This window comes from Anolis carolinensis, unplaced genomic scaffold (genome assembly GCF_035594765.1).
Source record: "Anolis carolinensis isolate JA03-04 unplaced genomic scaffold, rAnoCar3.1.pri scaffold_9, whole genome shotgun sequence".
Taxonomy (NCBI): Eukaryota; Metazoa; Chordata; class Lepidosauria; order Squamata; family Dactyloidae; genus Anolis; species Anolis carolinensis.
In genome coordinates this window covers 13276785-13291694 of record NW_026943820.1, presented here as the reverse complement: position 1 = coordinate 13291694, position 14910 = coordinate 13276785, and the positions used below count along the sequence as shown (strand labels likewise).

General features: G+C 49.0%; 1 protein-coding gene across 1 annotated transcript; it reads right to left on the bottom strand.

The window, feature by feature from the left end:
• Positions 1 to 759: 759 nt before the first annotated feature.
• Positions 760 to 7327, bottom strand: LOC134293658 (chromodomain-helicase-DNA-binding protein 2-like). The gene is made up of 7 exons (XM_062961868.1): positions 7316 to 7327; positions 3533 to 3625; positions 3085 to 3263; positions 2894 to 2993; positions 1675 to 2223; positions 1477 to 1634; positions 760 to 1075 (listed from the first exon to the last, which is right to left on the bottom strand). Exons 1-7 carry the CDS (start codon positions 7325 to 7327, stop codon positions 760 to 762), a joined length of 1407 nt encoding a protein of 468 aa, XP_062817938.1.
• Between the last annotated feature and the right edge of the window lie 7583 nt (positions 7328 to 14910).

Below are 14910 nucleotides of genomic sequence, written 5' to 3'. Positions count from 1 at the left end.
TCTATCTATCATCAGTTTAGATGGATACATAGAAAATAGACAGATCAATGATAGATTGAGAATAGATATACAGTATCTGTGGAATGTCCAGAGTGCGGGAAAGAACTCTTGTCTGCCTGAGGCAAGCGTGGATGCTGCAGTTGACCTATCAGCACTTTCATCCACATGTGGTGGGAGTGCAAAAGGGTGAAAAAAAATTGGGTACAAAGTGTATAAAAATGACAAGAAAAATTATAGAAACAATTTGAATTTAAAGAAGGAACTTTATTACTGGGAATCATGAATCCACAGGGAGATAAAAACACAGATAGGATTATATTCTATTTTACAACAACAGATTACTATGCAATTACAAAGGATAAAATACCTGGTATTGAAAAATGGATTTCTAAAGTATTGTACATAATGAATATGGACTTCCTGACGCAAAAATTGGCCCAGGATAGAACATCAATTAAAAGAACTGACAGGAAACTACAGATAGGCTACCTACAAAAAGAGCAAATAAATATGTATATAAAATTGACTATTGAGAAGCCCAGGGCAACCCTAAAACTACAGGTATAGTGATCTATGCAATTACAAAGGATAAAATACCTAGTATTGAAAAATGGATTTCTAAAGTGTTGGACATAATGAATGTGGACTTCCTCACACAAAAATTGGCCCAGGATACAACATCAATTAATAGAACTGACTGGAAACTACTGACAGACTACCTACAAAAAGAGAAAATAAATAAATCTAATCTCCGGGTTCTTATGTCTTCCGGCTGCGCCAGTTATATCCAGGACTGATCTTCTGATCCCTATATAACCCTTGCAGGGGGGACCGGTGTTCAAAGACAGACATGGCTTCATGTGGGGCTTTCTGTGCATGTGGGGAGCGAGGATCGTAGTACTTGGAGGGAGGAGCAGAGGACATCTTAGAATCACCAGACTTCTCCGGGCGGAAAGAGCGGTGGTGGTCTGAAGGCCCCTGGCCGTGGTAGCCGATGGGGTCCGACATCCGCCTGAATTCTTGCTGGTGAGGACGGATCTCTTCGGTTCTTCGCCGCTTGGGATTATGGTGGTGCCTGGACAGGACGAGAGACAACCGCAGAGAGGAATCAGAAGAAGCCACTCAGCAACATGGCCCCCTTTGAGGTCTTAGGAATCACATTCCTGTAAATCTAGATGGTCTTGGACTGAACCTGAAGGAGTCCTGCTTAGCAACATTTGGAGGACACCCCCTGCTCTTAAAAAGGCAGCTGGCACTTTTATCACCAAGCTTATGACTTATCCAAGCCTCAGCAACACAATTCGTGACAAGATCCATTTTGACCCACCATTCAATTCAGCCTCATTTGACACAATGGCCAACTGGGTTCAGAGAGCTGTAGTCCTAGAAAGTAACTTCCCCAAGCTCTTGGATGAGAGAGGGGACACGAAGAATGTTGAATGCTGAATCCCGAGAACAAGAGAAGTTAATTCTCACCGGTCATAGGAGTCACGGTGGCCCCGGTGGTCCCGGTCACTGTTGTCCTGCTCATGGGGCCGCTTGCGAGAGGGGGTCTTGGGCTGGTAGCTCTCCGAGCTGCAATGAGGTTCCTCGCGTGGGCGGCGGTCTCCATCGTGGTGCTCCTTGTGCCTGTGCTGCTCGTACGGATGGTGCCGTTCTCCACCCCGTCCTTGCCTGGCGTTGCCGCCGTAGCTGAGCTTGCGCTCCCGCTGCAAGTCGCTTCGGTCTACAGGAAAGAAAAGGGAAACTCTTCGGTAAAGCCAAGAGCTTTGGGAGCCACGTGATTAGATTTATAGACTTATACATGAGCCAAGGAAAGGGAGTTGCTTGGTTTTGCTGTCTCATGTTGTGCCAGCTTCCATTTGGTCCCTTACCCGAATTACTGAAAGGCCTTTTCTTCGGGTAGCTGTAGTTGTCACGCTGTTGCCCATGTATCTGAGAAGGATGGGGCTGTGGATGCTGGACCTTTGGAGGAGGAGGAGGAGGAGGAGGAGGAGGAAGAGGAGGAGGAGGAGAAGGAGCAGGAGCAGGAGCAGGAGCAGGAGCAGGAGCAGGAGCAGGAGCAGGAGCAGGAGCAGGAGCAGGAGCAGGAGCAGGAGCAGGAGCAGGAGCTGAAGTGGCGTTGGGCAAGGGAGACACAACGGAATCCAAGCTGGACCCGCAGTGCTCCGGGCGAGACATCTTCTTGGCTCCGGTGGCCTCTTCTTTCTTCTGCTGTTTCCGCTGAGAGCAAAGAGAGGCCTTGGTGACAAACACGACAGTGATCTGGCCAAAAGAGATTTCTAGGCCTTGACCAAACCACCTGAACCACAGTTGGTGGTGTTTCTATCTTTTTTCCCCCTTGAGACAGTAAAACCACTCTCATCGGAACTTTAGTAGAACTTTCAAAGGCGTTGCATCCAAGGGGATAGAGTTAAATCCCTGGGATAGTTCTTTAACATTGGAACTGAAGAATGCACCCTCCTAGTACTGCCTTAATAAGTGAATCAACTAATAAACAGACTGCTGGTCTGTATATCTAAATATTCATCTGTCTCTAGCTATTCTGAGTTCTAATCTAACCTTGGGGCTATCCAAAAACCTAAACCACTGGAGAAAGGATCAGTATTTGAGACCAAAGCTTGGATTGCAATCCCCAGCTGCCCCTGCCTTGAACACTAGCCTATTCTCCCTCCATTGAACAGGACGGCAGTTCCAAACACAAACACATATATATATTGAAAGTGTCCCAAAAGACCAAAACTGTTCCAGGCAAACAAATGCCTGTAGGTTTTCCTAGAGGACACGTTTCTTGCTTCTGGGATCGCCTGCTTGTTTCTCTATGCAGAAGTCTCACTCCTTTGAGTCCCCACGGTCTGTAGCACCCTCCCCTCTTTCGATGTCTCCGTCTCACCTCCTCCTCCTGGGACCGCTTCTTGTGCACCCTCTTGTACAGGTTGTGCAGCTTCCTCGCATCACAGTCTGTGAACTTGGAGGCAAAGATCCAGAGGTTCCTGGGGACATGAAAGGGAGTGTGTTCCCTCCGTGCTGGCCAGGCTTTCCCTCTTGTGTCCCTTGAGCCCAGGGACGGGAGGCCTGGCTTACCCTCTCCAGAGCTTGAGCTCCTCCTGCTCCGAGAACGCCTTCAAGCACTCGGAGATGTGGTCACCGATCTCCAGGAGGCACCTCCGGATGTGCTCCACCTGATCCTTCTCAGACAGCCCTCTCTTCGGATTGACCAGCTGCTTCAGCGCTTTCTTCACCGGCCGCATCCTCTCTTTGCACTGAAAAGGAGAGCAAGCAGAGAGCAAGGCTATCTCTTAGCCATATGGTGGCCCAGAGTGGGGTGGAAGGAGTCGGGGTTACTTTCAACCTCCCCGTTCCATTGCTATTCCCTATATCTGGCTCTTGAGAGAAGGAGCCTTAAATGGTTAGAGTCAGAAGGCAGCACAAGTTCTAAATTCTTCCGTGTCTCCAACTCCCAAGATCTGGGAAGTCGGCGCCTTCTACCTGCTTCCCCTCACTATCCACATTCAGTGAGAGGAAAACCTACTATGTTGAAGCTCTCCGGGTCCAAGTCATGCAGTTTGTCTTCGCCGCTCTGGATGGGCTTGCTCCTGGATGTACCGGGGACAGGGCCTTTCGGCTGCAAAAGAAGGAAAACACGCCGGTGAGTCTTAAAGCAAAATCGGGGACATGACCGAATTTCACCCCGATGCAAGAAAATAGCGGAAGAAGGAGCCTTAACTCTGCTTGGTGGAATTCCCATTCTATGAAGAAATAAACAAAAGGTCCCCTTCCGGGGAGATAAAAAGGGGCATTAATATTAATATTAATAATATGAATTGGTTCTATCATTAAAATGGGGAAAAGTGTATTAAACTGCAAAAAATTGTGTTCACAGGTAGGACAGCCTGCTATATCACATTTTAAATGATGTATTCAAATACTGTATGCAAGTTTTGTTTTGTCGAAATATGTTTTGATATATATATATATAATAGATTGTTTTAAAATGATGATGTGTTTGTTTACGCTTTAGTCATGCTATAACCCCCCTCAAGCCATCAGGAGAGGCGGGGGGGAAATAAAACTATTCATGTCATCGGCAATCACTCGTGTCCGAGTAGGATGAACTTCTGAATAAAATAATTATTATTATAATTGTTATTATTATTAGGAGATTTGAGAAGGGTCTCCAAAGACCATCAGAAAACACGTATTTCTTATGGTCTCAGGCACCCAATTCCCTCCAGTATTGCCCAGAGTCACCCAGTGGGTTGCTATGGCCAAAACAAATGGGGATTTGAGCCCTGGTCTCCTTGCATCCTGATCCAACACTCAAACCACTATACCACATAGCTCTCTAGTCTTACAACACAGCCTCTAAAACTGAGGTGGTTCTCAACCTGGACCCCAGATGTTTTTGGCCTACAACTCCCAGAAACCCCAGCAGTTACCAGCTGTTAAGATTTTTGGGAGTTGAAGGCCAAAAACATCTGGGGACCCAGGTTGAGAACCACTGCTCTAAAATCTTGAAAGAGGTCACAGGAAGACTTGGAGGAAGTCACACTCAGGCTCTGGGAAAGGCCAACAAACAACCTCCAAAAGACGATGAAGGCCAAGTGAAATTGGGGCAAAATGATCCACTATGCCTTGGAAAATTATTTTAGGGCACCTTCTCGATAGGTTTTTCCTTGAACTGTTTCCAAAATCATATCTTTTGGGTGAAAGCTTTCAAGGATTAGGAAGAGAATGGATAAGAAGTTCATCAATGTCTACATGGGATGTTGAAAGTGTTTCCTTCCCCTTTTCAAATATTCAAATATGCAATCATCCAAAGATGCTGGGATTTTTGGGACGGCCAAAAAAAGAGGCAGCAGAAATCCACACCGCACATCGTGAATTTAATTTAGCTTTAATCTGGATCTTAAAAGAGCTACCCAAGGTGCTGAGCTGTCATGGAACCAAGTCCCAGGGCTGAATTTCCAAGCCCTGGACTTGGAGTCATAACATAAATAACCCTGGAAGCACCTGGCAGAAGAAGATAGAATGAGCAGAAGAAGATAGAATGAGCCTGGGAACTCAGGGTTGAAAGTATAAACAATTATAATTGGTATAGTGTGTGGGGATAGTAGAAATGTGATACAAAGGGTGGGGTTTGATGATGATATTTGCGTGTGGTGTTACGTTGCATCAGAGGTGATAAAAATGAGTGTATGTAAACATTAGGTCATTCTCGACTTTTCCAAAGTCATGTATTCTTCAATAAAGATTGGATTTGAGAGCAGCTATCTCTGATCTGCGTTCAGACTGGTCCTTTGAAGTGAGCCTGACATTTAAGTCGAGAATCCCGTTCTCACCCTCCTGCGAATTCGCAGTGAAGCGATAATGAGTGGAGAAGGAGATCAAAGCCTAAATGGAGCAGAGAGGCCTTTGCCAGGGGCCCGGCCGTTGGGGGAAGAGACGCTGCAAGCCATAGCTTCCTCTACGGGGTACCCCAGGCCGAACGGCGTGACCCAGAGGATTCCCAGAGGAGGAAGAGGCGTTTCGGCGGCGGCAGAAACCAGTTGGGGATCTGGAGGAAGCATGCCGGAGACCGTGGCCCTGCGGTTATCCATCCTGGAAACTAATTTATCCAGGCTGTCGGAAACCGTGGGGAGGTTGGTGCCACTATTGGAAGAGAATCTCCAGAAGGAGCCCACCCGATATGGCGCCGAGACAGAGCCACGTAAGGAAGAAGATTGGAGCCAGAGGGGCCAGCGCGCCTCAATGCAGAGCCCCGTGGCGGCGAGGAGCGAGGGGGATGAGGAATACTGGCAGGAACTGGAGTTCCGAGACAGAATGGCGCGTGAAGTGGAGCGCCAGCAAGCTCTGGGAACTCTGAGGCCGCCAACTCCAACAGAACTTCCAACCCAACTTCCAACCCCCCGAATGGGCGTCGGGGTGGAAAGACCACTTAGGCCAGGGATCGGGTCCAGTGGATTAGCGGACGAAGGCGGAGAGGAGCCGGAGATCCAGGAAGAGGAGGAGGATGTGCCGTACGATGAGGGAAGGCGAGGTGCGGGGGCTACAGCGAGGCCCGCATTCGGATGGGTAGAAGGGCCGACAGCAGCGGCAGAATTTCGGGAGCCGCGCAGAACGACCGCCGGAGTGGGGCGCGGCGTGTTCAAAGGGGCCGTCCAAGGAAACCCGATGCAACCCTTCCCCATGCCTCCCAGACAGCATCAACGGGCCGCAGAATGGATGCAAAGGAGGGAAGATCTCAAACTGGAATACGGAGGGGAATCATCTGAACTGAACTTTTTCCTCATTAGCATCAGAGGATATATAGAAGACAATGCACACACATTCCCCTCCGAAGCAAGCATGGTTCGGGCCATCGGCAACACACTAAAGAGAGGAGCGGCCAGCTAGTATGTGCAACTACATGCCAGACGCGACCCGTGCCTGAGGTCAGTGCCCCGCTTCCTCGCCGCACTGGAAAACCGGTTCAGAGACCGGCTAGAGCAATTGAGGGCTCGAGACCAGCTTAAAGGAATAAAGCAGAGGGACAAAACGGTGCCCGAGTACGCAGAGGAATTCCTCCATCTCGCAGAAAAGGTACCAGAGTGGTCTGAAGTGACCAAAGTGGAGATATTCAAAGAGGGACTACGCCCCGAGGTTTTTAGTTGGGCGGCGCACAGAGACGACCCAGAAACACTCCAAGGCTGGATACAACTAGCGGGGCGCGTCGAATCCACCCTGGCCCAAGTAAAGCGTTTCAGGGGCGGCGGCGGCCAGCAAAGACCGGCGGCGAGAGGTCGAGGAGAAACGAGGAAGCAGGAAAGGCCCGGAGGGAGGCCGGGGATCCCCTTCAAAGGAGATGACAACAAACCCAAGCCGGGATGCTTTGTATGTGGGAAGACGGGCCATCGAGCAGCAGAATGTTGGGCCCGGAAGGGGGAGCCGCCAAAACCCTCAAAGCCCAAGCCAGCAGCCGGGAGGCGAGCGGAGGAGGAGGTGCGAGCCCCAGAATCTCCGGAAAGGCTGGTGAGTCGAGACAAACGCATGCTAGTAGTGCCAATCTGCCTATCGGGGCTAGAGAATCGGGCCACCTGCAGGGCATTCGTGGATTGCGGTTGTTCTAGGAACATTATAACTCCGGAACTAGCAGGAGCACTGAAATGCCAGCAGACATTACTTGACTCCCCAATTGCATTTTCGCAGCTAGATGGATCAGTTGCTGCTGGGGAAGTATCTACAAAGGAAATACGAGGGGTCCCATGTAAAATAGGCAAATGGGAAGGAAGAATATCCTTTGTGATAGCCCCTATTGCCACGTACCACATAATACTAGGGATCCCATGGCTCGAACAGGCAAATCCTGAAGTAGATTGGAGAGGAAAGAGCCTAGCATTTAAAGAACAACAGACGCAATGGGAGATAAGCAAAATAGCAGGAGAGGAGGACGAGGGAGATGAAGCAGGTGAAATAGACCCACAGCTATTGCCACCTGAATACAGAGACTTTGTGGATGTTTTCAATCAGAAAGAGGCAAGTAAATTACCTCCCAAGAGGAATATAGAAGTAGAAATTGAAATAACCCCGGGAGCAAACTTACCAAAACCAAAAGTGTATCCCATGTCTGTTCAGGAGAAGGAGGAATTGAGGAAATATATTGATAAGAACCTGGTGCGAGGCTTCATTAAGCCATCCAATTCTCCTCTCGGAGCCCCAGTGTTATTTAGGAGAAAGAAAGACAACTCCCTAAGATTGTGCATTGACTATAGAAATTTAAATGCAATTACTAAGGACAATAAATACCCTATGCCCTTAGTAAAGGATTTAATTACCGTATTGAAGAAAGGGAGCATATTTACTAAACTTGATTTAATTGAAGCATATCATAAATTAAGAATCAAACCTGAGGATACTTGGAAAACTGCATTTTCCTGCGCATTCGGCCATTTTGAATATAAAATTTTGCCATTTGGATTAAAAAATGGCGGCAGTTGCTTTATGCAGCTTATAAATGAAATACTGCACCCATTGTTGTACCGAGGGGTATTCATATTCCTTGATGATATCTTGATCGTGAGCGAAGATAAAGAAAAGCACGTGGAATTGGTCCGGGAAGTGTTGCAGAGACTAAGGGAAGCAAAGCTGTACGCAAAACTGTCCAAATGTGAATTTAATAAAACTCAAATTGACTTTCTGGGGTATCGGATATCTCCAGAAGGGTTAGCTATGGACCCGTCTAAAGTATCAGACGTAAAAGAATGGGGAGTACCTCAAACAAGGAGGCAATTGCAATCATTTCTGGGGTTTGCAAATTTTTATAGATCCTTCATAAAAGGCTTCGCGCAAATAACCGCACCCCTTACTGAACTTTTAAAAACAAAAGGGAAAGGGGAGACAGCAAAAGTGAAAACTCCTGGCGCCAAACTGAGTTGGACGCCAGAATGCCAAAAGGCATTTGAAACCCTAAAAGGGTGCTTCACAGAAGAACCCATCCTAAAACACCCCGATATCCGGAGCCCTTTCATAATCCATTGCGATGCTTCAGACTGTGCATACGGGGCAGTACTATTGCAAAAGGATCAAAATGGGAACTTAAAACCTTGTGGATATTTGTCCCGGAAGTTCAGTGAAACTGAAAAATGTTGGCCCATATGGGAAAAAGAGGCATTAGCCATATTAAAAGCCTTAGAATGCTGGCGACACTTCCTCGAAGGGAGCAGAATCCCATTTGAAATTTGGTCTGACCATAAGAACCTCCAGTATTTAAAATCTCCTCGAAAATTGTCCCCCAAACAAATTAGATGGGCACAATACTTCAGCAGGTTCGATTTCCAATTAAAGTTTTTCCAAGGGAAGCAGAATGTCTTGGCAGATGCTCTTTCACGCATGCCTCAACACGAAGGCATGACCACAGCAAAAGAGGGAACAATATTCTCTGATAAACAATGGGGCTTAGCTGTCAGGACAAGAGCGCAAACCCAAAAAGAGAACACTGCTATTATTGAACTCGACGGGGAAAATAGTTGGGGAAAAGAACTGAAACAGTCTTATGAAGGAGATCGGTGGATCGCATCCAACGCAGAAAAGGGGGAGCAGAAGGGGGGATTTTGGTTTGTGAACAAGAAACTGTATATCCCAGCAATATTAAGGATTAAGATGTTGCATCGTTTTCACAATAACCAGAGCGCTGGTCATACAGGAATTACAAAAACAACAAAGGCAATAGCAAAACATTGTTGGTGGCCAGGAATGAGGAAGGACATAAAGAATCATGTTGTTCAATGTGATGATTGTGCCAGAAATAAATCGAGAGGAGGGAAGCCAATGGGATTATTACAAACAGTAGCGGAACCTACCAGGCCTTGGGAATGTGTAGCTATGGACTTTGTGGGGGAACTGCCGGTTAGCAAAGGACATCGTTATATTTGGACAGTATTAGACCTGTTTTCTAAACAGGCCCACTTTATAGCACTGACGAAATTACCATCGGCAGAGAAACTAGCTGAATTATACATAAACCATATTTACAAACTTCATGGATGTCCCAGTAGAGTGGTCAGTGACAGAGGGGTTCAATTCACAGCAAAATTTTGGGAAAAATTCTTGGAAATGCTAGGAGCAGAAAGGAGTCTAAGTTCTGCTTTTCACCCCATGACAAACGGGGCAGTAGAACGTACTCAACAGACGCTTGGGCAGTTCCTTCGAATGTACTCTAACATGAGACAAAATGACTGGTCTAGGTGGCTGGCTTTTGCAGAACTAGCTTTTAATTCGACTATACATTCAGCAACAAATAAAACTCCCTTTGAAGTAGTTTACGGGTATGAAATACAGCCTCTGCCCCAGTTGCCAAGATGGACAGAGAATGAAGAAACAGGGGCAGGGAAATGGAAAACTCAAATGCTAGAATGCTGGAGTCAAGTGACTGCATCCTTAAAGGAAGCACACAAAAAGTATAAAACATTCGCAGACAGAAAAAGGGTGGAAGGCGATAAATTGGAGAAAGGAGATCTAGTGTGGTTAAGTACCCAAAACATCAAATTGGGGCTACCTTCGAGAAAATTGGGCCCCAAATATATTGGACTGTCAGAACCCTGCTACTAGAGCCTGGATGTGGCTCTGAGTTTCAGGGTCACTGACATTGATAAGACACCTGCGACTCAGGACTCGGAGAAGAAACGGCTGCTGGACTTGGCGGGGAATTTGCGCGGGGTTTTGCTGAGCGGGAAGAGACTTTTCAAATGAGGGGGAGGGTATATAAAGGATGGTTGGCCAGAGCCTCCCATTCTTGGCTTTTTTGATGTTCATGTTTCCTACAGTAAAAGTTTCTGGTGATAACACAGAGAGTCTCGTGTGTTCATTCAGGAGCGGCTGTGGTGAGCGGACACTAAGCCAAGAAAACGGACACCATCCCGCTGTAGCGGTGAGGTGTAACATGCAAGTGGAGGATGAAGAGCTCTTGGGCGCAGGAGGAGGAAGGTCGGAAAGGGCCACTCCCGAGCCGGACGCTGAGTTCCACCAGCTGGCGGCCCTGGCGTCATCCACCGCTTATGCCCAGCCAAATGGGGTAACCCAGAGGCGTGGAGTGGTGCGGGGAGACAGCACCGGAGGAGAGGAAGGTTCACCTTCCCCAGGCCCACAAAGGATGGTGTTTCTGGAGGAGAGGATGTCGGCGATGGAGACCACCCTGGCAGTGATGTCGAGGGCGATGGAGCGCCTGGCGTTTTTGGCGGAGCCAGAGAGAGGAAGGGAACTTCGGGCTGGCTCAATGTGGGACGTGAGCGTGGGAAGCAGCCAGGGCTTTGCAGACCTCCCAGCACCGAAGGGAAGGGAAATGCGAAAGGAGCCCGGCGCCCGGCCCAAGACCCAAACAAGCCTGACGCGGGTGGAGGAGAGTGACGACGAAGGGGAAAAACCTCCGAGAATCCCAGCTACGCTCCCAGCTGAGACCCTGGTGCCCCTGGCGAATGCCGGGCGTGGCACAGGGCCAAGAGAAGCAGCAGCGGGGCCCACTGGTCCGCAAGGGGGCTTGCGACGGGCGGAGAATTGGGGATTGCCACCACAGGGACCCCTACCGAGACGAGAGGAACTAAGGATCGAGTTTGGAGGAGAGTCCTCTGAACTGGATTTTTTCCTGACCACGGTGAGGGGCTATATGGAGGACAATGCTCACACTTTTAGAACGGAATCCAGCCGGATACGGGCCATTGGTGCAGTGTTGAAGAGGGGAGCGGCCAGCTGGTACGTTCAGCTGCACGCGCGGCGCGACCCATGTCTGGGGTCACTCCGACGCTTTATGGGGGCCCTGGAGACCCGTTTCCGAGATCCACTGGAGCAGATCCGGGCGAGGGAGAAGTTGAAGACCGTCTCCCAGGGGCAGAGGTCGGTATCTGAGTATGCGGAGGAGTTCCAATGCCTCGCCGAAAAGGTGCCGGAATGGTCTGCAGTAACAAAGATAGAACTCTTCAAAGAGGGTCTCAGGCGGGAGATCCTCTCCTGGGCGGTGCATCGTGATGAGCCTGACACACTGCGCGGATGGATTCAGCTGGCGGGGCGCGTCGAGACATCGCTGGCCCAGGCGAGGAGGCACCGAGGAGGGCTACAGCAGCGGCCGCAGATGAAAGAGGGGAGCCGGAAGGAGGGATCAACCCCAGCCGGGAGGAGAACGGAGCCGACAGGGAACGTGAGCGCCAGCAGGAGTGGCTGCTTCGTGTGCGGCCGGTTGGGCCACAGGGCTGCCGAGTGCTGGCAGAGAAAAGGGGAAGGCGGAGGCCAGCCCAAACCCAGAGCCGTGGCAGGAAAACGCGCCGAGGAAGAACCACCGATGAGGCACCACTCGGGGGGGTTGGTAAGTCAGGACAAAGCTATGATAGTGGTCCCCATTCAGCTTGAAAATGGCAGCAAACAAGCAACCTGCAAAGCATTTGTGGATTGTGGATGTTCCAGGAACATCATCTCCCCTGAATTAGCCGAGGGATTGGGATGCGAAAGAACGAACCTAAAATCCCCAATAGCTTTTTCGCAGTTGGACGGATCCACAGCATCGGGATCGTTAGCTAAGTACAGTGCCGAAGATGTAAAGTGTAAGATAGGGAGTTGGGAAGGAAAGGTGTCATTTGTGATATCACAAATAGCCAGCTATAATGTTATACTAGGCATGCCGTGGCTGGGGCAGGCCAACCCGCAAATCAACTGGGAGGATAAGAGCATGATCTTCAGGATGAATTTGGAAGAAGGGAGCCAGGAAGTTGAGAGGGAGCCAGGGAAAAGGGGGGAGGAAGACTCTATCAGAATAGCAGAACTGGCAGATAAATTACCCCCAGAGTATCGGGATTTTGTGGACGTGTTTGATGAGAAGGAAGCAGACAATTTCCCACCGAAGCGGAGAGTTGAAGTGAAAATAGAGCTAGTCCCAGGAGCAGAGCTTCCCAAGGCAAAAATATACCCGATGTCAGCTAGGGAAAAGGAGGAACTGAGAAAATACATTGATAAAAACCTAGCGAGGGGTTTCATAGAGCCTTCAAATTCCCCTCTAGGGGCGCCTGTGTTGTTCAGGCGGAAAAAGGACCAAACGCTGAGGCTCTGCATTGACTACAGGGGCCTAAATGCAATCAGTACTGTAAATAAATACCCCCTACCCTTAGTGAAGGACTTGATCGCCCAGTTATCGGAAGGACAGATATTCACTAAATTGGACTTAATTGAGGCCTACCATAAATTGCAGATCAAACCAGAGGACAGGTGGAAGACGGCCTTCTCCTGCGCATTCGGATTATTCAATTATCGTGTGCTCCCCTTCGGTTTGTGCGGGGGAGGGGCCGCGTTCATGCAATTAATCAACGAAGTATTGCATCCATTGTTGTACAAGGGAGTCTTTATTTTTTTAGATGACATATTGATAATGTCTCGAACTAAGGAACAACACGTGGAACTAGTCAGGGAAGTCCTACAAAAGTTGAGGGAAGCAAAACTGTATGCGAAGCTTGCCAAGTGCGAGTTCAATAAAGACCAGATAGACTTTCTGGGGTATAGGATTTCCTCCCAGGGAGTGGCGATGGACCCTGCGAAGGTGGAAGACGTGAGGGGGTGGGAAGCCCCCAAAACACGGAAGCAGCTGCAATCCTTCCTAGGGTTCGCAAACTTCTATAGAACATTTATCAAGGACTTTGCGCGCCTCACTTTGCCATTAACGGATTTGTTAAAAACTAAAGGCAGGGGAGAAACAGCCAAAGTGAAGGCCCCAGGGGCCAAACTGACATGGACAATAGAATGCCAGGAAGCTTTCGAAGCCCTTAAAAAGCGTTTTACTGAGGAACCTGTCCTACAGCACCCTGATATGTCTAAGGCCTTTGTACTACATTGCGATGCGTCAGACCGGGCATATGGGGCAGTTCTGCTGCAGAAAGACGAGGGGGGGAACCTGAAGCCATGTGGCTATCTGTCAAAAAAGTTTAGCGATACAGAAAAAAACTGGCCGATTTGGGAGAGAGAAGCCTTAGCGATTCTAAAAGCACTAGAGTGCTGGAGACACTTTCTGGAAGGAAGTGGAACACCGTTTGAGGTGTGGACTGATCATAGAAATTTACAGTATCTAAGATCCCCTCGTAAACTATCAGCGAAGCAAATTAGATGGGCCCAATATTTCAGCCGTTTTGATTTCAGACTCAGATTCTTCCAGGGGAAACATAACATACTCGCTGACGCTCTCTCTCGGATGCCTCAGCACGGGGGAGGAATTCAGGAATCTGAAGGGAGCCTGTTCCTAGATAAGCAGTGGGGCCTGGCAGTACTAACTCGAGCACAAGCGGCCAAAGAAAACAAACGTACTGCCATTTCCACGGGGGGAGGAGAAATATGGGAGGAAGAGTTGAAGCGAGCGTATGGAATGGACAAATGGTTACAAACTAACAAGGAAAAGGGAGAATTGTGTGGGGATTTGGTGTTTGTAAATAAGAAATTGTATATTCCTGAATGTTTAAGACGAGAAATGTTAAGGAAGTGCCACGATAACAAGGGTGCGGGTCATCTAGGCCCCACCAGGACTATTAAACTGTTGGCCAAACAATGCTGGTGGCCCGGAATGAGGAAAGACGCCAGGGGGTACGTCACGCAGTGTGAATTATGTGCAGAGGGAAAAACACCACCGGGGAAGCCCCAGGGGCTATTGCAGAAGGTGGTGGAGCCCATGAGGCCATGGGAATGCGTGGCCATGGATTTTGTAGGCGAACTACCCCCCAGCAGAGGCCACAGATACATTTGGACAATATTGGACCTATTCTCAAAACAGGCACACTTTGTGGCCCTGCCGAAACTCCCCTCAGCTGAAAAACTTGCTGATTTGTATGTGAAGCATGTATATCGCCTACATGGGTGTCCCGACAAAATAATTAGCGACCGGGGAGTCCAATTTACTGCAAAATTTTGGGGAAAATTCTTACAGCTGTTAGGAGCAGAAAGGAACCTGAGCTCGGCTTTTCATCCCGCAACCAACGGGGGAGTCGAACGCACCCAACAAACACTGTGCCAATTCTTGAGGATGTACACCAATTATAGACAGGACGATTGGGCGGACCTTCTTCCGTTTGCTGAGATGGCTTTTAACGGGGCCGTACATTCGGCCACAGGTCGTGCCCCATTCGAAATAGTATACGGACAGGAGGTGGCACCTTTCCCCAGGCTACCCGAGTGGAAGGAAGGAGAGGGCCAGACCGACAAGGAATGGCCGGCCAAAATTAAGCAAGGGTGGCAGACCGTGGTGGAGGCATTGCGGGAAACACAAAAGAAGTACAAGCTCTTTGCCGATCGTAGGCGCCGAGAGGGGGACAAATTGGGCGAAGGGGATCTGGTTTGGCTGAGCACAAAAAACCTGAAATTGGGGTTCCCATCTAAAAAATTGGCTCCACGCTATATAGGGCCGTTCAGGGTAGC